Genomic DNA, 22527 nt, shown 5'->3' on the forward strand with positions numbered 1-22527 from the left:
TATCCCCTCCCACAATTACCTCTCTTCATTCCTATATCTTTTTTTAATAAATCTGTTTCCATACAATTTTTTTTGAACTGATTTATGTTTGCACTGTTTAAATACAGTCATCCTCAAATGTATCCACACCCTCCCAATTGACAAAAGTAATAATAAATAAAAAAGTAAATGAAAATCATGACCTTGCTTTTGGATTGTGGTTTAACAGAAATATTAAAACAAACAAATTATAAAAAAAATAAGCATGAAGGGACCGTAAACTAATATTTAGTTGAACAACCCTTTGAGCCAATCACTGTAATCAAGTGTTTTCTGTAACTCTGTCAGACTTCTGCATTTTGCATTGTGCTCTAATTTGAAATTTTATTTTTTTATTTTTTGAGTTATTCTATTTAACCACAATTCTAAAGCAATGTCTTATTTCACTAAATTATAATTTAGCAAATTTTTATTTATTACTACTTTTTCAGTTTCTATTTCTTTGAGTGACTATTGTGATTTATTTTCATTAATGGAAGGGTGTGAATACATTCGAGGACGACTGCACATATAAAACATCTATTATCTTTGGAGCTTTTGCTTTTATTTCTAAAAGAAAAGTGAAACAGTGCTGAAGGATTTTATCTGTAAGCACTAATAAAATGTGTTCCAGGACAAGCCCGGTGACTCCCTCCTCAGACCCGCCCACATTTTTTTTTTTTATGTTTGCTGGTGACATCACGCCTTTAAATATTCCCGTTGCTTCTTCCCAGCGGCCACTCTTCCTCCTCAGCAGCCTCCTCCTCATCCTCACTGCTCCAGCAGCAGCAGCAGCACAGCCCGGCGGCTCAGCGGCGCTTTGTAGCCTGACAGAGCGGCGACGTAGCAACAATAGTGTCCGACAGAAGCTCCGCAGCCTCCCGGGTCTTGCTCCCTGTCCTCTTGCGGGGAGAAGAATTAGGAAAAAAAAGCGCCTTTTGGGCTTCAGGAAAAAAGAAAAGGTGGTGGTGGAGAGGACTAGTCGGGCGTGGTAGCGAGGAGAAGAAAAAAAAACTCATCTTTGTGGAGGAAAAACTTCAAAGTCACAATGTCGCTGTCGGTACCGCAGAACGGAGTAAAGGCGGATAACGAGCCCGTTATCGAGCTGTTTGTGAAGGTAAGACCTCGACACAAGTGCTGGAAGTTTGTCATTTTTTTAGGTTACTTTTGCTAAACCAGTTCTCTGTGATGCTTTATTTTTTTCTCTCCGCCGCCCGTTATTCTTCATACAAATTAGGTTTTTTAGTTTAGCTAAGAGCGCGTGAGCTAGCTTAATGTTGCCGTTTGTACATTTCATAGATAGAAGAAGCTTTCTCGTCGCGTTTAGTTTATTTTTTTGTTTTCTAGCTTTAACATCCGAAACCCTCGTTGCCATTGTGGCCATGTGGAGCCTGCAGTGTCACAAGCAGGGCGGACTGCAGCTTCTCCCCCCCTCCTTCACCGACACAAGGCTGCCATGCTGGAAGCTGGGCGCTAATACGTTAACAAAAGCTCCGTGTTACCAAGAGCCAGATCAACCCATGTAGCATCTGCTGCAGCTGCATTTTAATGCTTCTAAGTTGATTCATGTAAATAAGTTGATTGGCCATAGTGTCCCCAAAAGTGATGGATTGTGCTCTTTCTTGTTCAGCCATTAATGGATACTGGAACAAACCGGTCATTTGTATGTTAAGTTTGATGTTTGGGTCACCCTCCCATCATCCATTCTGCCAAGGAGGGACAGAACACTTTGCTGTGAAAGACAGTTTTGCATGTTTACCTTATGTATATGACAAAATAGTATTGGTGCTGACACTTGCTCCTATTTAATGCCATCAGAGGGGTAGTGTTGTTTTCTGGTGATGGACCAGGTAGCTTGGTGGAAGATCTTTATATGGTTTTATATTTAGCTTCCTTCCCGCAAACTGTAATCCTGCATCCCTGCCTCAGCAGTCACCATGATGACGACGGAGGGTGGTGAATGGCTGTTTTCTTTCTTCAGCCTGTTGCTTTCCAGGGCGGGAAAATGGCATTGGAAAGAAAAAAAGGGGGGAGACGCACGCTGGGACGAGGGGGGACGCGAGTGGTGGGAGGAGGCTGTAGGGTCCTGAAGTGACTGGGAAGAGGTTGTTGGTGGCTCTGATCAGAACAGCAAACACTGAAGGTTGGATGGTTGCAGCTCTGAAAACGTTTAGAAATGCAGCAGATGAGAGTATGATTAGTTTAAGTGAGACTTGTGAAAACCTGCCTCCTTTGCCGATCCAACTCACTTAAGATTAATTATGTCAGCTTTTCAGATTCAGCAGGAAAACAATAAACCTTTGTCCCACTTGTATTGTTCCTGTTGACTCTTTAGAGAGAAGCCTTTGTAGGTTGGCACTGGTGAGGCTCAGCAACAGGCCCCCCCAGTGTAGAGGCAGAGCAGATGGAAACAAAATAGCCAGCACCATTTCTATAACTACCTTTCACTGCCTACAGGAGAGGTTACATCATCCCGAGGCCTGGAAGGTTTACACTTGTGGCCAGCTCTTCCCTCTCAACCCCTCCCTCTCTGGACTGTGCAGCCAGAAGTTTCTTCCATTGTGTGTTTTCTCGACATGTCTGTGAAGAGGTGTGATAGCCTTTCATTTCTGTCGCCCTCACATGACTCTGTTATGTACCAGCGTCGGACATGTCCACGTCTATAATTAATGCTGTTCTCACTGTGCTGCATTAAACACAGTCATGGGGGACAATGGCAGGCATGCAGGTTGCCATAGGCACATTGCTGTGAGCTGGGCCTCTGGGAACAGCTGATAACAAACTGTGTGTGCGCTCCACACACAGTGGTGTCAGATCTGTTGGGCCACTGCCACATATCAGAGCTGACTAATTATACCTCCAGAGCACGACTTACCACAGTGTCTGTCTGTATAGATGGTGCAGAGACAGCACAGTTTACCCATTAAAAATAGCTAACTGCCCCAAGTTAGAGATGCTTTAATGATGATCTTGCACTCTTTCTTCCGGTAGTGTTTATAGCAACAGTTGTCACATTACCATAGGAACACTTAACATGCTAACTGCAGAGGGTGTGGAGGTGAAGTTCGTAATTGTCTATGTTTATTGCTCTCAGTTGCATATGAGCATGATATAATGACTTTGTAAGAGGGAGGATTGATCCTTGACCTCATCAAAGCACGACAGATAAGATCTCATTTTGCTCCTGAGTAGGAGTCAGTGCCAGTGTGTAAGGAGGGTGGCTTCCTAGCATCCACCCATGTCTGTTTCACTTGGCACTTCCACGCATTGGTAAACTGAAGTGGGAATATGAAACCCTTAATCTGACATATGGATGTGCTGTGATAGTCAAGAAATGTATTTCCCTCACATGAAGGATAAAAAGACATGCAGCTCTGTATAATTACATTGCTGCTCTGACTACAGTTATGTGGTTGTCTTGTGTTGCTTTTCCAGGATGGTAATAAGGATGTTGTTTAACATGCATAATTCTCCTCATTAAATCAGTACAATTCAGTATGTTTTCGTTTAGTTTTTCACAGCCTGACAAAGGTTTCCTGTATTAATTTGCATGCAAGTGAGTCATTTTCCACCGGCGTATGACCTGACTGTATGACGGTGTACAGAATATAGATGAGTCGAGAGAAACAGACTGGCTTTATCTCTACTTGTGTATGTGGCTGTTGGCTGAGACTGTGCCAGGGTCACACGTCTGTTTGCAAAGCCTTCTGCTTCTTCCAGACCTCAATACTCTTGCCAGCAGTGACAACACAGCCAGAAACCATGTTTAAGAAGTGCTTTTAAGTCTGGATAGCATGAGAGCCCATCTGTGTTTGTGTATGCCCTTCAAGACAGTCCCATGGGAACCGTGGAGATGGCAGCCTGCACCAGGCCAGTGGGAGCTCCCAACAATGCAGCGCTTCAAGAGGGTTGATGAGGATGAAGCATTGTCAGCGTTTTCTAGAAGGAATTAATGCCAAACACACAGCTCAGTGCCCACTCATATTTATGTTTACTGTTATACTATATATGCCAACCACTAAATCCTTAAGCTTTGATTATACTAACTCCCTTGTGGATGTGCATATGGACAGTTGTAGACACCACGTTATAAATAATGTTTCTTTATAGTTCAGAGGCTGCTTGGAGGATGCGTTCTCATACGCATGTGCAGCAGATCGGTGTCTACTCACAACCCTGGCCTTAGTAGCAGGAGGCTTTCAAGTTATATTGCACTACAACATGTGACAATCAGACTCAGGCCTTGTGATGTGCCATTTTTAAAGACACACAATGGCTTTTTTCAGCTGTAACTTTACTGCAGTTAATGTTCCGTCCACAAGGCCAAGTGTGGCTTGTATAGATTTTAACAGTTCTATCAGAGGAACAACAATTATACCAAGACTTTAACCTGCCTAAATTTCTGGCACAATTTTCTTATTGTTTGCATGTTCCCTTTAGCTTAAAATAAATAATTCCTGTCACCCCAGGGTGGTGTTTTAGGCAACTAAGTGAGCTGTTTTTATAGGAAAATCAATAGAGCGCTTTATTTTCCCCGAGTATAGTGCAGTGCTGCAGTCAGCATCATGAGTTAGGGGACAAAGATTAATGGCTTGTAACTGCTGTAGAGCGTTGTGCTTTTGCTGTGTACTGTTGTTTCTGCAGTGTGAATATGCTTTTGCAGCACCTGGTCTGTAACTGTTTCTGGTTGACTGACTCCTTGGCCACTGGCCTAATCGATCTGGCAGTTTGTTATTACTCCAATCTGAGGAGAGGCTTTATAATCACTCCTTGCATTTTAATGGGAGAGATGTTAATTTATGTTCATGTCAGTAGAATATAATGTGGATTGTTGCAACACTCATTGCCACTATTGTTGTTGTGCCTGAGTGAATGCCTCAGATATAAAATCATGTTGTGCCACTATATCCACAGTGAAAATGTAACTCGGCTTGTTAGGAGGCGGAAGAGCCTGTCTCATTTCTGCTGCCCAGCCAGGAAGCTGATGGCTAATGAGACGTCTTTCCTGTGAACTCAGGGACAGGATGCGAGGCCAGCCTAGGGCAACACAGAGTGCAGACTTTGAGGACTAGATCCTTCTGGAGTCAGTGAGTTCATGGACTGATGTGTTGTACTTGTTAAGTAATAGGGCTGTACAAGTTCCTGCAGCGATCATAACCTGCCAGATCAGGATACAGAGGGAAAACAACCCTCTGACTCTACTTCTCTGTTGTCATCCTAACTGTCAGATGAGGTGTGTGACCTCTCAAATAAGGAGAATCTGCCTCGCTCGCTAAACATGTAACTCAATCATGTCTCAACATGATCCAGTCTGCTTGTGTTTCACGTGCTGAGTTCTTCATACCAGAGACTGATGAAGGGTATGCAACCCAAAGTGAAGTGCCTGAACGCAGAGGATAGGATGACGAGGGGCTTCTTTCTTGGCTCATCATCTCTACATTGGGGTGCATCAAGTGTCCAAGTTGGCCATCTAGACTTTTTGTCTTTCTAAGAAGACTAACAGGGAACTTCACTTGTTAATGTTTGGATCTCAGTTACAACTTGTATGTAAAGATAGATATAAAATATAATGAGATTAAATTAATATTGATTTTAAAAAAAATACAATAAAAGCAACTGCATAAGATGACTGAAGTAATACATGGGCCTATTTAATTTATTGTTTCTGGGCTGGGTTGATATTCTACTTCATATGTCACTCGTTTATATTTGGAAATACAGTGTATAGGTATAAAGTCTACACTCATGCAAACTTACTGTACATGAGTTGTTCCAGTATTTTGCATATTGGATTTTTTTCTTTTTTATGATGTGCAACGCAAGGCAACATGTCACTAGACTGGTACTGAAAGGCAAGTCATTGGCAGGTCAAAGTGGATGCTCTGTCTGACCAGAATTACTGATGAAGTCAGTGTTTGTGTGGCCATGGTGCAGGCTTTTGCTGCCATGCATATCTGGCATGTATGGTAAGGGCATGGTGGCACTGTGTTGTTGCCAAAGGGTGGTGAACAGTTGTCTAGACGAGACATTTGTTCCGAAGGAATTGCTGCAGGGTTCAGTGTCTAACTGAGTTATTATCACTTTGTGTGATAACATTTGATTTCAAAGACGTTTTAAGATACTTTTTGGTACACAGTTGCTTAGTTTTCCATGCCATTTCTGTGGAAAATGTGAGGAAACACAGTCAGGAATTAAACAGACGTTTGGATTGTGTGCGGGTGAGCAAGTGTGAATGCATGAGTCTGCCCTGGGGTCTATGAATCTGTAAGTGGGTGGAGAGGTGGAGCTGGGGCCGTCTTTAGTATGCAGCTTGTTGTTTGTGTTAGAGACAACTGAGAGCGAGGACGGTTGTTGGTTAATGCTAGTCTCCCACATGGCTGTGTGTTTTCCCTAATTCTGAATCTGCATTACTCATCACCAACACTCATCCTGTGCCTTGGGAAAGCAGAACTGGCTGTTTGTCTTATCTAGTCTGCCCTGAGCCTAAATACAGCGGTTATCACATTATTGACATAGCTTACATCATTGCCTAGCATGGTTATGCAGTAAGCCCGTTTCAGATGTCAGCCTCCAACTTTCCACAGAGTCTGATGGTTCTTAGATAGCAGTCCTGTGCTCCAGCACAGTAGGCCTGTGTCTGCCTGGAAGTCTGAAGGTTTCCACTGAGTGACGTCAGCCTGAGTCAGAACCACACCAAGGATGTGATGGCGTTTCCATGTTCCAGTATAATCTGACTCCTATGTACACTCATCTTTCAAACCGTGGTCCCAGGTCACACATCACCCAGCCAGTCCGGCCCAAGTCATTACGACACGTGGCCAAACCTCTTGATATTTTTTTTTTGCCAAAATCTAACAGTAGCTCTCAACATTAGTACTGAAAGGTGGCACTGGATTCCTAGTGGAGGTCATACTCTGCTTTATGGTTGTTTGATCAAACTTTTTAAAAATTTAAATCATAATGTTGCCACTTTCAGACTTTAGATCTTGAAAGGCTGCTTGTGTTTAGAGCATAAATACTTAAGAAATGTGAATTTTAAAGGAAAAACACGAATGCAGTCCTCAATGTTTAAAAAAAAAAAAGTTTTGCTTTGCTATTGGCACTAAAACAAGTTATCCGACTAAGACTAGAATAAAGAAGAATTCCCAGCCAGGGCTGCTATTCACAACTGTTGTCATTGTCTGTCTTCAGCTGATTAGTTTCACAGTTTATTGGTAATTCACTTGTCTATGAAATGTCCCAGAATGCCCAAGATAATTGCTATTAAAATGGCATTTTGTCCCACCAATAGTCCAAATATTTTTCATTTAATAACCACATTAGGGGTTACCAAACTTAATTTCTGTTAACACTTTCTAAATACAGCAGTGTCTACTTGCAACCTCTCACTACAGATGTCAGAAGTCTCTTTGTTACAAGCTATAACCTGTAATCCTGCCAGGTTGTTTTCAGTTTTGTATGTATTTTCAAGGATACAAAAAGGAAAACTGTCTCATAATTCATATATTTTAGAACAGCATACACAAGACTTCAAATCTTCATATCTAAACCCCTTTTCTTTATTTACAGTACATCAAGCATCTTATGAACCCCTCAGATTTCACATGTGACCAACTGGTCCTTCCTACTGCAGAAGTCAGAACCCTGCAATGGATGTGGATTTGTTTATAAAATTACTTAAATTAGCATTCATTTATCAAAGTGGACATTTTTTTTCCTATCTTGTTCCACCTCTATACCCTCACGTACCCAGATGGTTCATCTTTACTCTGGTTGCTTTTTCCTGAAGGCTGTAATCTGCAATACTTGTTTTGTAAACCTTAAAACATTGCTGACAGCTATCAGAAACGCATTTGTTTTGCCATGTCAGTGTGTAATTCAGGCTGGGTTCTCAGCCTCTGTCTTGGCAAAAATTTGCCCTTGAGCAAGACATTACCAATATATCAAGTCAGTGTATATATAAAAGCCAATAACTAACAAGAAATTGCAGCACAGAATTTCCAAACTATGTTAAAGGTAATTTAGAAACAGTGTCATCATTACATACTATAGTTTCCACAGCAAAGAACACTGCCAAGTTTGTTTTTAAGAACAGGAAGTGTTCCAACTAGTGCGTATCTTGGTCAAAATAATAAAGACCTGTATCAAGATTACTGTATGTGGCGCTGCCTGATAATTGATTAGACGCCACGTAGATATAAAATACCATTGAACACTGTTTCTTGTTCAATTACCAGCCAGCTTGAGCATTACTACTCCTTGCTCCCCTGCTCTCTTTCCCCATATTTCCTGTCCCTATTCTCTGTCACTACCCTAACGTAAGGTAAAAATGGGTTATGTGTTTTCTTTTTAATTATTGTAATTTAAGTGATTATCAGCACATGTATAACCAAATATAGTTCTAGTACCAGTGTGAGCATCTGTCTCAAAAATACAGTATAGGTAGGCGAGAGTGTAGTGGTCTGTTTCTCTGACCTCTGACCCTCCTTTCAAGCAGGGCGTATGACAAAGCATATGGCTCATGAACGTTAAGTGTCACTCAGCCTGGCTTTATTCTGCAAAGTCAACCAGACCACCATAAGCTGACGTACCAGGTCAAAAAATAGCTTTTAGGTCGACCTCCCCGGTCTAGTCACACTCTCTACCCCGTCCCAGCCTGTGTACTTGTCCAGCAAACGGGGAGAGGCGTTTCCATGACGTTACCATGGCTGCCCACTCTCAAACGGACATTCCTGCTGTGTGTCAGCGCAGGACGAAGCAAGCCGCGGCGCTCGTTACATCGTCAGTTCCTTATTCGGTCAAGTGTGGCTTGAACTTGCTGAGCAGCCCAACCAATTTAGAATATGAAGTGTGCAGAGGAGGGGAAGGCACGGGCCGCCATGTAACTAAAATTAGGCAGGGAGCAGAGACTGGGAGGTCCATACTCAGCATGAACAGGATCCATTGTTCCCTGACGGCTGACTATTGTAACTGTGATATCACATCGCCGGCTGAGAAAAAAGAATGTGTGTCTTAGATAATGATGAGAGAGCCCTTCACTCAGTGAGAGCGGGGGAGTGCTCGTGGTGAACAGCTCGTTTTATGTGCTTGCTTGTAAAATGTTATTGGACTGGACTTGAGAAGAAGATGCCGTTTGTGCCTCCTAAATGAGCACATACCTTGAAGTTAGCACGTGGCCATATAATGTCAGATAATTAGCTGAGGCCTACAATCATGCTCATGACTGCTGAGATTTCATGACTGTTGCATCAGCAGCTATAGGAGTCATAGAGGAGGTGATAAGAGGTATGACCTCACTGTGCTGGAGATGAGATGGTGTGTTTGACTGTCTCCCTGGCTCACTGAGTCTTATTGTACCCTTGCTGGGCCATACTGTCCTGGACACTAATTCCTAGATAACATCCGATGTAGAACAACTCCCTCCATTAGGCAGCTGTGTGTGCTTGGCATTAAATAAACAAGCATCTGTTCACTCAGCATCAATTGAGCCTAAATAAAGCTTGAGAGTCTGTTAGCAGGAGTCAGCTGTTGCTGCTTCAGTGGCTCAGACATTATTATAGCCGCCTCGCATCAGGGGGAAATCTCTGTCAGAGAGGGTGCAACTGTCTGCTGAATGTGAGTCACTTTTAACACAAGAGTTTGAAAACGGCAGACGGGCCTCACACTGGGCACTGTGAAGTGTTGCTATGCTTCTTGCATTCGGAAATGACTCGTTTAACTTGGAAAATCTGCATCTTACTCAACTGAAAGCTTTGCCTTTTAAGGACCTGCTCCAAAATAATTTCTCCCTCCACTTGAGTGTTTTTATTGGGTTTTTTTTCTCTCCTCGCGAACGGATGACGTGCCTAAAACTCGACAAACAAAAAGTGCTTTGTGTTGTTGCTTTATAGAACGTTCTCCAGAAGCCCTTTTCTGAATGTCACAGTATAATTATGGCACTCTGGAAAGTGCTAGCTGGGTGAAAGAGCACCGTGTTTAGAGGGGTGTCCCAAACCTCTTGTTTTGGATACGTTTCTTGTAAAAATCTAGCTGTTTTAAAAAATATTTCTGTGGACTTAAAGAGGACATACTCACAGAAAAATGTCATAATTCTGGTTCTAATGTTGTTCAGCTCAGTTTTTGCTGATCCCCTCACTTCAGTCCAAACAGAGAAAATTAGGCAGCTGTTAAGTGCACAACGGAAATGCAGCTCCACCAGCATCATCACTTAAACCAAACAAAGCGCCCTCTTCGGCGGGAGTAACAGGACATTTCTGGAATAGTTTCTCCCTCCTCTCTAAATGCCCAACCCCCCCTCTGACTCCACAGAGGGGCCCAGGATAAGGGGAGAGGGATAGAGGGGGAGGAGGAGGAGGAGGAGGAGGACGAAGAAACCAGCAGTGTGCCAAAGAGCTCACTACTTCTAAAGCTTGCTATCTTTCTCCTCTTCCCACATAAATCACCTATTACTGCTTGTTCTTCTTCTCCTACTATATATGATCCCTAATTTCCTTTCCATTTCCCGTAATACCTCTGCCTCTCTTGCCGCCTCTCCTTGTGCAGCAGAGATCTCTGCTGTCAGTGTGTTTGGCAGAGAACTGCAGTCTGCTGTGCTGCAGACTCCAGAGGGTAGGAGCCCTGCCATGACTCTGAAACAGACTGAGAGAGGAAGAGAAGTGTGAAATGTCTTTCTCAGCTGCTGTGGCCTTGTTCTTGGCCACTCGAGACACAGATGAACTCGGCTTAAAAGCAGCACACTGTGTGGAAGTACAGTAAACGTCTTTTGATTTACAAATGACATTCCGTCATGTGCTTTGCATTTTTATCACAACCAAAAGAGAGCTCACTTCAGACAGTACACCTGTGAATTGGTAATCCCCTTCGCTCTGCGTGCTCTGCTTTCCATGTCATATGCTCGGGCCATTGCCATGGGAACAGTTGCTGTGCTGCATTACCACCCTTGATCCACAACTGAATGGTTCTCTCTAGGTGTAACACTGTGGGGAAAATGGAGTAATCACCCCATTGATGTCTTTCTGATCCCCTAAGGATCAGCTAATGCTGGTCCAGTCTAGTGTTGGCCGTGGACCATGATACCCCCAAGACTTCAGGGCCAAAGCTTTATTCTGGAATTGAATCATGTAACGTGAAAAGGGGACTTTCATTTGTTGAACAATGGCAGTGATCTAATCCAAGCTTTTCAGATATTGAATTCGGAGGGGGAAAGGGAGCGGGAGAGGACAGTTGCAGTACAATGGGAGCCAGCAGGCAGATCAAACAGAGCCATCCCACTGGGCGTCACGCAGAGGACAACAGCAGCCAGCCTGTCCACACCAGCAAAGAAGGAGCTGCTGGACTGGCTGAACTCTTCACACAAAGTCTTCCTTTGAGGACAAATCAAAACCTGAATCTATGATATTAAACAAATTCTTAAGTTAGATATTTGAGTAAAAACAGATAAGAATCTTATTTTCATTGACTGCTGTTTGCAAATCTGCCATCAACGTAACAGTGTTTGTGCAAAAACTCAGTTGATTTGTGTGTGTCTGTTGCATGACTCGTATAGAGACACTCTTTAGTTGCCACAAAGAGTGAAAAGCCGGACTACTGCAAGAGCGAGAAGTGCAGTGAATGGGGAATGAGCAGTGACTGACAACAGAAGGGTCTGCTACAGTAACACCCTGAATGAAGAAGTGCATTCCACAGCACCAATACTTGAATGACCTCCATGCTTGTCCTTGTGAATAGAATGGCATACCTCCACAGGCTTGGTATCCACAGAGTTACAGAGCCCCTCAGTCTGCACCAAATCTAGGATGAGGGTTGTAATATGTCTTGTGGCTTAAGTGTTGAAGAGAAAGTGAAATGACAATTTCTGTGATGCACCATGAATTAAAAGGTGCAACTGAGAACAATATCTAATCAGTTTCACAGTGACGGCTCTCAGTTTTGCCTCAATGCGGTTTAAATGAAGTTAGATGGTTGTCTTGGAGGGGATATAACTGTGCACCAGTCAGCATAGCAGATTTCATTAAGATACCTTACAAAGCTCAGTTAATCAAGTGAAAAGCTTATATTGCTGTCGAATATGGAATCGAGATGACTTTTGTTCCTTCATGGCTATGAATTAAGTGGAGCAAATGATGATGTAGAGAATGAACAGGGAGCACAGAACAAAGAGGTGGATAGCTGCTGGGTAAACAGGAGATATCACTGACAGTTTGCAGCTCCCTCTAATAGTATTTCTGACTGCTGAGAGGGTGACATAAAATGACTGCTATTGTTTTTCTTTCCCTCATCATTTGTAGGCTGATCCAACAGCATTGGGACGTTTCTTTATAAAACTGAGTGATTTTGATTTTAATTTCATCCTCTCAAAGCTTGTTTGTTTGTCGCTCATGACGAGCGTTTGCCATTAATTTGGAAGGCACACGCCACTTTCAATGGCCTGCTTCCCGCTGCTGCTCAGCCTTGTGTTTGTGCACTCTAGCAAAAGAGGAAACAAGAGGCCATCTGAGTCTTAATCACTCCATAAGTTTCCTGTTACTCATAGGCAGGGGTCTGCAGACTAATGGAGGGGAAGCGAGCTGATGCCTTTAAGACAAGGGGGTCGGTTCTCCACTCTTTTCCTCCTACTTGAGTCTTTTCGAGGGCAGCCTAAAAGAGTCATTGTCTGAAATAGACCCTTGGTTGTGCAACAGAGATGGGATCTCTATCAAGATATTAAAAACCTTTTTTCTGTTCCGTCCTATTCTATAAGTGCTATCAGTGATAGAAACCACCTGCAGATCTATTATGATAAGTGTCTGTCTGATTGTGTTTTATGCTTGCAGTAATCAAATCTGGGATGTTTCCATCCATCTTTTGTGCTCACAGTCCTCAGGAATAGTCCCTCTAACATATTGCAGATAGGTAATGTGCTTCTCTTCTAACACACTGTTTGTTTATTACAGGCGGGAAGTGATGGCGAGAGCATTGGGAACTGCCCCTTCTCTCAGAGACTCTTCATGATACTTTGGCTTAAGGGAGTTGTCTTCAACGTCACCACAGTGGACCTAAAGAGGTGGGTCTTGCTCCCAGTCTTCTCTTTCCTCCTCATTCTAATCTTCTCTTCTGTTGCTTTTCCTTTTTTCATTTCCTTTTCAACCGGCATAGAAAAATCATCACTTTTTCCCTCCTTTGATAGCCTCCCTCTGCTTTTCTGGGCGTTTTCACACAGGCTTGATCTTCTCTGTAAAGCTTTGATCCAGCCCCACCTCTAACACGCTCACTGCTTCCCCACTGCTTATTTGGTTTTCCCATGACCCCTTCCCAGACCGGAGAAAATCAGAGAAAAATAAACATTCAGACTCCGGAGAGGCTATTTTAAGGTTCCTGACTCCGCTCACTTCCTGCCTAAATTTTGGTGGGCAACATGTTATTTTTTTTTACCACTAGGATCAGAAAACAGTGATCCTCTGCAATTTTATTTTTCCTCCCAGCTGCAAAGGAACGTGCATTCACATGTGGATTCCAGCACCAGAAGCTCTTTACCCCAAACCCACTATGTTTCTGCCTGTATGATTCATCTAAATGCACTCTTAATGTTTTTCCACTTGTTAAGCCATGCAAGTGCCAGATTATTTTCAGCCTTCTCCAATGGTCAGATGGCACTTCTGGTTTCTATGGTCTTTCCTTGTCATGTGTTTCTGACTCAGAGATTAAAGATTATTGACACTTCGTTCTTATGGCAACAGGTTCATCGCTGGGCGTCTCCTCCTCCGGGACACGGAGACCACAGCTTGCTGAATACACAACAGAGATGTACTTGATAGATGCCTGGCCTTTTTTTTCCGTGCAGCTCAGAGGAGGAAAGCAGTGGACATTTGACTAGTCGTTTGGTTTTCACGCGTGCTGGCACGTTCGCCATGAGTGCATAAGTTTGGGTATCTTTGCATATATTTTCCCTTACGTACTCTGGCCGCGAGAGTATAAAGCTATGGATGATGTCCACTGCTTCATACCCCTTTCTCTACAAACAACCCTATGTTTAGCTAAAGGATTTGTGGCTTTATTTTTATTTTTTTTGGAGAGACAGCTGATTCTAGCTTTGCTCTTTCCATGCTATATAGCATGTGTGTTATCTTGGGTCAACATAGTACGACTGTAGTGCAAGAGGAGGTGTATGTTTGCCATATTTATGACCGTTTATTGTACTATTTAAATGAAGGCACAGTACATGTTGTTAAACCTGTAGAAGGACATGAATGTCACTGCTGTAAAGCACAGTTTTTTATGTTTTACATCTTGTCTTGGGTAAAGGCTGCCATGTTTGTTTCTGTGACTCCCTGCGCAGTTACTTCTCAGTGATATCACTCAGTGACGGGACCACTTCCCCTTTGCATGCCAAAGAGTTGAAGTCATTTCCCCCCTTTTTTTAATGCCCTTAAATGGCTTGTCTCAAAACTCGCCGTCTGTGGATGGAAGTTGTTGCCAGGTATATTAATATTAACCACTAAATATTGTTCACACTATGCCCGGGCGTACACCAAGCTATGAGCTGTTGAGTCACTGTTGTGTGCAATGTTTTTTTTTACCCTGATGGGATTTAGGAGTCTGGGTTTCACAAGTCGGTTGTGTTCACACTACTCATTCAACACATGCTCATTTCTGTTTGTGTGTCAGTGTCATCTGCCTGCCAGAGACATCTGGTACAAAATGTGCTGGTTCCAAGGCCGCAGAGAGAGGAGGACACAAAAACACTCATGGAGACAGACAAACACACACACACACACACAGTTAGACACAGCAGCTCTAGCTGGAGAAGGAAAATGGCTGGATGACTCCCTGAAAAGTTTTTAAAAGAGGGGCAGGGTGTCAACAGAACCACAGCACTTTCAGATACTTGAACTACATGCATATAAATGTATTCGCTTGTTTAATTGAACCAGTTATGAATAATGAGTTTCATTTATGGTACTTTCATTGCCTACGTGGGGATAGAAGCTATGTTTACTTGCTAGATCCACATTGCCAGATTGCTTCTGCTTTCTTCAGTACACTGACATCTCTCCGCTCCGTCTCCAGGAAGCCTGCAGACCTCCAGAACCTGGCCCCTGGCACACACCCGCCCTTCATCACCTTCAACGGCGAGGTCAAAACTGATGTCAACAAGATCGAGGAGTTTCTTGAGGATGTCCTCTGCCCACCCAAGTGAGTGCATTACTGCTACACCTATACACCACACAATGCTGCACTGCTGTCATAAGATCAGCTTTAAGTGTGCTGTGATTATGTCATGAGGGGCAGAAACCTTTGGTGCTTTTAAGTTTAGACCAATGTTTTACTTAAGGTTGGCAATAGCGGATATTTTTCTTATTGTCAGTAAATCTCCTGAAAACACCAAATCCATGTTTTAGTCTTTTTCACAGACTTTTATGGAGTTGGACAAAGATACAGATTTCACAGGGACATTTAATTTCAGAGGGGAGATGGATTGACAGTACACACCGTAGTCTGGATATGTATATGGATATATGGCTGTATGAACAAAACTGTCATGAGGAAGTGGTGGATTTGTCAGGACTATTTACAAAAGCAGATTAACACTCATTGGTCCCATTAATGTATATTTATGGCATTTGGGTGATGTACGTGTGAATTACTCAAAATGAACTTCACTGCCAATGGTCATTGTTAATATTGGATACAAGGAACACACAGGACTAAAGGGTAATCTAAGTCAGATAGTTTCTTGTAGTAGTGGTCTGCTTTTAATGGTGTTGACACTGAGAAAAATCTTAAATATCACCAGACCTATGCCTTCACCTCTTCATTCACATATGTGTGTTTACTTGTATGTGTCGTGTGCAGATACATCAAGCTTGGTGCAAGACATCCTGAGTCAAACACAGCTGGTATGGACATCTTTGCCAAGTTTTCTGCATACATCAAGAACTCCAAACCCGATGCAAATGAGGGTAAGTCACCTCACCTTTGGCGCACACACACACACACACACACACACACACACACTTACGGTAGGTGCACTGACGGAGATCCAGAAAACTTCCCATTGTGTCGGGAGTGCTCTCTGGTTGCTAGGTGACGCTGGTAGCACTGCCCTGATTGGTGGATTACGGTCTGACTCAGGAACACAGCGCTTTTGTTCTGCTGCCGCCTCCTGTCCCATTGCTCCCCGTCTCACCTGGAGCTTTCCTGAAACCACACAGCAGCTATCCTGAGAATTAAGGAACTCGTGCTCACAATCTCATCCTCCCTGTTTTGTTGCCCAGATCCTGTAAAAGAAAGGCCATATCAGAAATAGAACCGATAAGATTGTTGGAATTCTGGGGAAAATATGTAATCTTTTATTTTAGAGATTCTGTTACATCCTGGGTAGGAGGATGTTTCAGGTATAAAAAAAAAAAAAGGTTTTTATATCATGTTTTAGTTGGCTGCTCTCCACCTTGGGAAAATATTGAACCATGGAGAGCTGGATGCGAAAGCCAAGGCTATGTCAACAGAGTTGAGACAGAATCTCATGGTTCAATGATAAGTGCTCTGCAAAGCAACAGGTTAAGTCTACCGTTTTACTACTGGATCTAGCATGTGTTCACATTCGTGTCATATTTTCTAACAATAGAATGACTTGTTAATGAATAATCTCTAAACCGATGAATGGATGTTGGGGGAGGACTAAATATCTCCTGTTCAGTCAAATGCAGTCCTTTGAAATGTGTAGTGGGTAGCAAGCTTTTCAGCAGCAAGCATTATTATAATGTTCAGGTGATCAAGATTTGATATTTAAAATGTACACATTGTGGATGTCTCGTCATGAAATGCTGCCCCCATGTGGCTGATCAGCATATGGCTGAAGCTCCAGTAAAAGGCCTCAAAAAGTAGATCACATGGTAATACATTAAAGTTAAATAATTGTCGTGGTTTTTAAAATATCTCTTATTCATGTTTGCAGGTCTGGAGCGTGGGCTGCTGAAGACACTGCAGAAGCTGGATGAGTACCTCCGCTCACCGCTGCCTGATGAGATCGACCACAACAGCATAGAAGACGTCAAAGTCTCCACTCGCAAATTCTTGGATGGAGAAGAGATGACCCTGGCTGACTGTAACCTGCTGCCCAAGCTGCACATAGTCAAGGTGAGCAAGTTACTGTTTAAACATCACTGAACCATGTTGGTCGTGGTATAAGCATAGCACAGACCTAACGCTTTCAGTTAATTAATCTAATTGGATGTATTCTCAAGACTGCGTGGGAGCGTACAGACTGTACTGAACACAAATCTCATCTCCTGTTACACTTGTAAGGATGGCACTAACCTTAAGCTAATGGTAAATTGAGATTGTAATTCCCAGGATCGCTTCACCTTGTCAGACAGAACAAGGGAATACACCTGTGTGGGTGCAGGGTTGATACGTAAATGAAGCATTGTTTGGAAATACGGCCATTCTCACCGTTCACTGGTGATATTAATGGTTTTAATGTTTCTTAAAATTTACAAAACTAAACTACCCTCCCATAAGCTACATGTTCTATTGTTGCAAGGATATTTATACAACTCTGTGGAACTGCAAATACTCAGTTTTCACTGTCAGTTAATTTGCTGGATATTTTATTTTAATTTATTGGCTTCTATTATATCAGAAAATTGTATAGATGTTGGAAAATAGAAAACAACTACAATTTCACAGAGTCCAAGTTTATGTATTGAAATGTAGAGCTGCAATGATTAATTGACTAGTTGCCAGCTATTCAATTAATCCAAACTATTCTGATAATCAATTAATCGGTTTGAGTAACTGATACATAAAAACTATTAAAACAAAGATTGTCTGACTAACAGATCAAAGCCAAAAACTGTACATTTCCACCACGGCAGACAAAGAAAAGATAATTGACCTAACAAATTAACAAACAATCAAATCTGTTTGCGGATCAGTTTCCCGTCAGTGGAGCTAATCAGTCGCTTGACCTGTTTTAATTGTTTTAGCTCTGCAGTTGTGAGGCCTTGTCCCACAGAAGAGCGTTCGTTATTGTGCTGTAAGCACAAGATGATGTCATCACATAGCTTACTTTGTCCAGACAACAGATGACTATTAACCCTGTAAAGCCTGAACCATGAAATAATTACCAGAAAATTCTATTTTTTTTAAATACTGGAGTGTTTATTGAACTTTCTGACAAATTATTATGATAAAAAATACATCTAAATTTGCACATATGTTTAAATTTGTATCATATTTGCTGCATCCGGCATTTTTGGTGCATGAATTACTGATCTGTGGTGGATTCAAATCAGGTTTTTGTGGGAAAAAAATCACTCTGATGTAGAGGCTCAAAAACTCATGTATCAAGTACATGATAACATGTGGCGCTACAGGGTTGAACAAGACAAAGAAAAGCAGCACCCCTCATTATTATGAAGGTGGAGGTGGGGAATATTAGAGTAGCATATTATAGATTCATCTTCTTTTGATTGACTACATAATTGACCGTGCACATTGTTTTTTTCTTGAAGAAGTTTAATTCTCAACCGATTGATGTTGTATTAAAGTAGTTCCAGCCGAGATTTCTTTAGACTGAAAACTTGTTGTTTGCTTTCTTGTTGCTGTACTGAGTTTGTCACAGAGTTTACAGCTGAGTTGGTGAAGACTGCAGCATATGATTTATGACTTAAGCTCTCCAACTGTTTCTTCAGGTCGTGGCTAAGAAGTACAGAGGCTTCGACATCCCCAAAGAGATGACCTTCATCTGGAAGTACCTGAACAACGCCTACACCCGCGAAGAGTTCACCAACACCTGCCCCAGTGACAAGGAGATCGAGATCGCCTACGGAGACGTAGCCAAGAGGCTGGTCAAATAAGCTCCTCTCCCTCCATCCCTCACCCCCACAACCCCTCCGCTATACACTCCCCTCCACCTCCCCCTCCTCAGCACCAGGACTGATGTGCTCATTCATGAGAAAGAAAAAAAACAAAAAACTCTGGACTTCTTTTCCTTCTCTCCTCATCTAGAGCGAAACCCCCCCACCCCAATGCATGACCCCATTCCTCGTCATTCTATTTTTTCCTCCGGTTTTTACGAAGATCTCTTTAGTTGAACCAGCCACGGTCACCCTCGTTCCACCTCTTTATCATTAATCGCTTTTGTTTTTTCATTTGCCGATGAATGTTGCGAGGCGCCATGAGATGGCGATGGAGAAGCAGCCAGACACGTGTATCAGTGCTTATCAATGTCGGGAGCCTCGTCGAATGCGCTCCCTGATAAGTGACCTTCAAGCTGCCTTTCTCTCTGCACGCAGGGGAAAGGTCACGAGCTGTTCTTTTTTCTGTTGTCTGTTTAAACCTGAAGTAGCTCTTTCTTGGATTGCTATAAAGTGAACACTGAGAAGCTTTTTTTTCTGTCTTTTTGGCTTATTAAGAGATGTTGTAAACAGTGTTGAAGCTTCAGTGTTTTTTTTTTTTTTTGTTTTGGCTCCAGTATTTGATAGGTTTAAGTAGAAGCTGAAGGTAATCCAAACCCGAGAGGTCGACATATCAAGTGAGAGATGCTTTATTTTAATGTTGAGCTGTTTAAAATAAATCAAGATAATTGTAACTTGCAGGTGAAGCTACCTGGTATCCATGCTCTGATTTCCTCGTCGACTCAAACGAGCAACAAGTCTTGTAGCTGAGCTCAGTAGAATTGTAGGAACTTTCCTGTACCGACTGCGTATGTAACAACTCAGGAACAATACAACCTGAGGTCTAAGAAATCGTCAACCACATGTAGCTTACAGACGTGTTCAAGGATGTGTCGATTGGCCTTTTGTTAATCACCGCATTGCCATAAAAAAAAATGTCCATTTAAACAATGGCACGCTGACTCTTCTCTGGAGGGAGGGTCTTCTCTTTGCCGACTGTAGCCGTAGTTTGGATTAAACATCGTGGACCAAAAAGAGGGCACATTAATCTGGTTTCACTGTGGATTGGACAACTCTGGTAGTAAAGTCGAGAAAAGAAACCACACACACTCACTTACTGCATAACATACAGAGGGAAGGACACTAATGTGCACCAGGAGAAGCGACACTAAAGATATTTATGACAAAAGGAATCGAGAGCAGCAGCGAACCTGATCAAATTTCACCTTCTGTTCCGTATGTAGACTGATCTCCAAGGTAGCGAATGTATATGCTATGATACAGTAGCTTCCAAAAGTGCTTTAGTGCGGACAAAGCAAAACCTGTTTTGTTTTCTCCCATTTGCCATGTTTTGTTTTTTTCAGACATTTGTTATGAAACAAATCTGATACAAAGGAATTGTAAATATTTGTTTTTCATTGCTCAGATTTCAGTGTGTAAATTTAATGCATTTCATCAGAATTTTGAGGGGAAAATGGGCCATTTCTTGCCTGCTTGGATATGAATTCTAGATACACCATCTCCTCTTTGCCTTACTTGCTTTCTCTCTGCAGATGTTTTGCAGGAAGGTAGTTTTTATTTTAGAGATCACTTCATCACAACGTGAATGTGGCGTTGTACAAAGAAAATATCCAAGCTATGACATGGCTTTTTTTTTAACAATATTGACTGAACTGAAATAAACTTCTTATTGGCACTCAGACTTGTGTTTTTTGCCCGTCTGTCTGGTAATTCACAGTAAGAGGTTGGGTTGTCTCCAGCACTCAGTTCTATTTAGTATTTTATTTTTTTCTATCACTGTTGATAACCTAAAACAATGTCCAATACCAGCTGAAAAAAATATATAAGTTGTGAAAGATGCAACATCCAATATAAGCTTTCTTTAAACTGAGAGCTACATGAGGTAAAAGGTTTAATTTACAACATACAAACAGAAAATGTACACATACAATTAAAAGAAAACTAAAGGAAAATTTAACAATAATAAAGATAAATTAGTAAAAGTAAAAGTAAAAGTCCTCATATTTATTCATACCCTTCCGTTAAAGAAAAGACAAAATTCACAATAGTCACTTAAAAAACTAGAAACTGAAAAAGGTAATAATAAATAAAAATTTGCTAAATTATAATTTAATGAAATAAGACATTGCTTTTGAATTGTGGTTGAAAAGAATAATTTAAAAAAAATAAAACTGTCCCAGACAAATCAGAGCACTTTGCTGATGAGCAGTGGGCCAAAATCCAAATACCTGATTGAGAGTTACAGAAAACACTTGATTGCAGTGATTGGCTCAAAGAGATGTTCGACAAAATATTAGTTTATGGGTCCCATCATGCTTGTTTTTATATATATATATATTTCTGTTGAACCACAATTCAAAATCAATGTCATGATTTTCATTATTTCTTATGTATTATTACTTTTTGTCAATTTCAACTTACTTCAGTGACAGCTGAAGCAGCAAAGCTATTAAAGGATCTAAAAAAAAAAGGAAGGGCTTTGCAAATACATAAAAACATTGTGTCTGCCACGCCTTTCAGAGCAGCAGGGCCACCGAGCCTCAGCATAGCGCTCACAATGATCAGTATTATAACGATCACCAGTGACGGGTCTTTAATGTCTTCACAAGTTTGCTCACATGATATTTAAAAGTCACTTTATCAATCCCAAAGCCAAGATACTTGTTTCATTCTTGGTAGAGATGAAAAGAGTATCACACTCAATATTTTCTGCTCTGGTGATGAATTTAGTTTTATGTGCATCAAGAACCAGTTAATGTGAATAGAATCCAGCTTGTGACTACAGCAGTACAGAAGAGGCCACTGTTTTCACTTCGTCAGCTGTCTAGCAGATTCTCAATACTTGTTTCTGAAGCATTTAACGACATGTTGAGGCTTTTAGTTGCAATCTCCATGACATCATTCGCTAAGAGGGAGTAACTTTGGATGGACCTGCTGTTTTTTAAGTAGACTATTGATCGGCACTGAAAAACCTCCAGGGTGGCACCGTGCTGCAGTGGTTTGGACTGTTGCCTCAAAGCACGAAGGCTCTGGGTTCAGACCTGCCGGGACCTTTCTGTCTGGAGTTTCCTCCCCGTGTGTCCGTCTGGGTTTCCTCTGGATGCTCCAACCTCCTCCCACACTCTAAAGACATACATGGTGGGTTAATTGGTGATTTTAAATTGACCTTAGGTGTGAGTGTGCTTCGTTAACTGTCTCCTTGTGTTAGCCTTGTGATGGACTGGAACCCTGTCCAGGTGGGTTAGGGCTCCAACCCCATGTGACCCTCTGCAGGATAAAGCGGGTAAATAGATGAAAAATCTGCAATTAAACAATTTTTTTCTTTCATATGACCCTTAAGATTATCCATCCATCCATTATCTATACACCGCTTAATCCTCACTAGGGTCGTGGGGGGCTGGAGTCTATCCCAGTTGACTCAGGGTGAAGACAGAGGACACCCTAAACAGGTCACCAGTCTATCACAGGGCTACACTTAGAGACAGAAAACCAAGCACATTCACACCTACGGACAATTTAGAATCACCAATTAACCTCACCATGTTTTTGGACCATGTGGGAGGAAACCGGAGAACCCAGAGAGAACCCACGCTGCACGGGGAGAACATGC

The 22527-nt window shown here is 42.0% G+C and overlaps 1 protein-coding gene across 1 annotated transcript; it reads left to right on the forward strand.

Annotated features, from left to right (window-relative positions):
- Window positions 1-732: 732 nt before the first annotated feature.
- Window positions 733-20598, forward strand: clic4 (chloride intracellular channel 4). The gene is made up of 6 exons (XM_008284219.1): window positions 733-1135; window positions 12951-13060; window positions 15064-15189; window positions 15850-15956; window positions 16952-17133; window positions 18693-20598. The coding sequence occupies exons 1-6, from the start codon at window positions 1067-1069 to the stop codon at window positions 18855-18857; spliced, it is 759 nt and encodes a 252-aa protein (XP_008282441.1). The 5' UTR covers window positions 733-1066; the 3' UTR covers window positions 18858-20598.
- Window positions 20599-22527: the final 1929 nt, after the last annotated feature.

The sequence above is a fragment of the Stegastes partitus genome, unplaced genomic scaffold (genome assembly GCF_000690725.1).
Source record: "Stegastes partitus isolate 25-593 unplaced genomic scaffold, Stegastes_partitus-1.0.2 Scaffold351, whole genome shotgun sequence".
Taxonomy (NCBI): Eukaryota; Metazoa; Chordata; class Actinopteri; family Pomacentridae; genus Stegastes; species Stegastes partitus.

Bases quoted from the DNA above. Each gene is read 5' to 3' on its own strand.
- clic4 (XM_008284219.1), top strand. From the start codon at position 1,067: ATGTCGCTGTCGGTACCGCAGAACGGAGTAAAGGCGGATAACGAGCCC. The intron at 13,061-15,063 runs GTGGGTCTTGCT...CTCCGTCTCCAG, and splicing joins ACCACAGTGGACCTAAAGAG to GAAGCCTGCAGACCTCCAGA. The intron at 17,134-18,692 runs GTGAGCAAGTTA...CTGTTTCTTCAG, and splicing joins CCAAGCTGCACATAGTCAAG to GTCGTGGCTAAGAAGTACAG.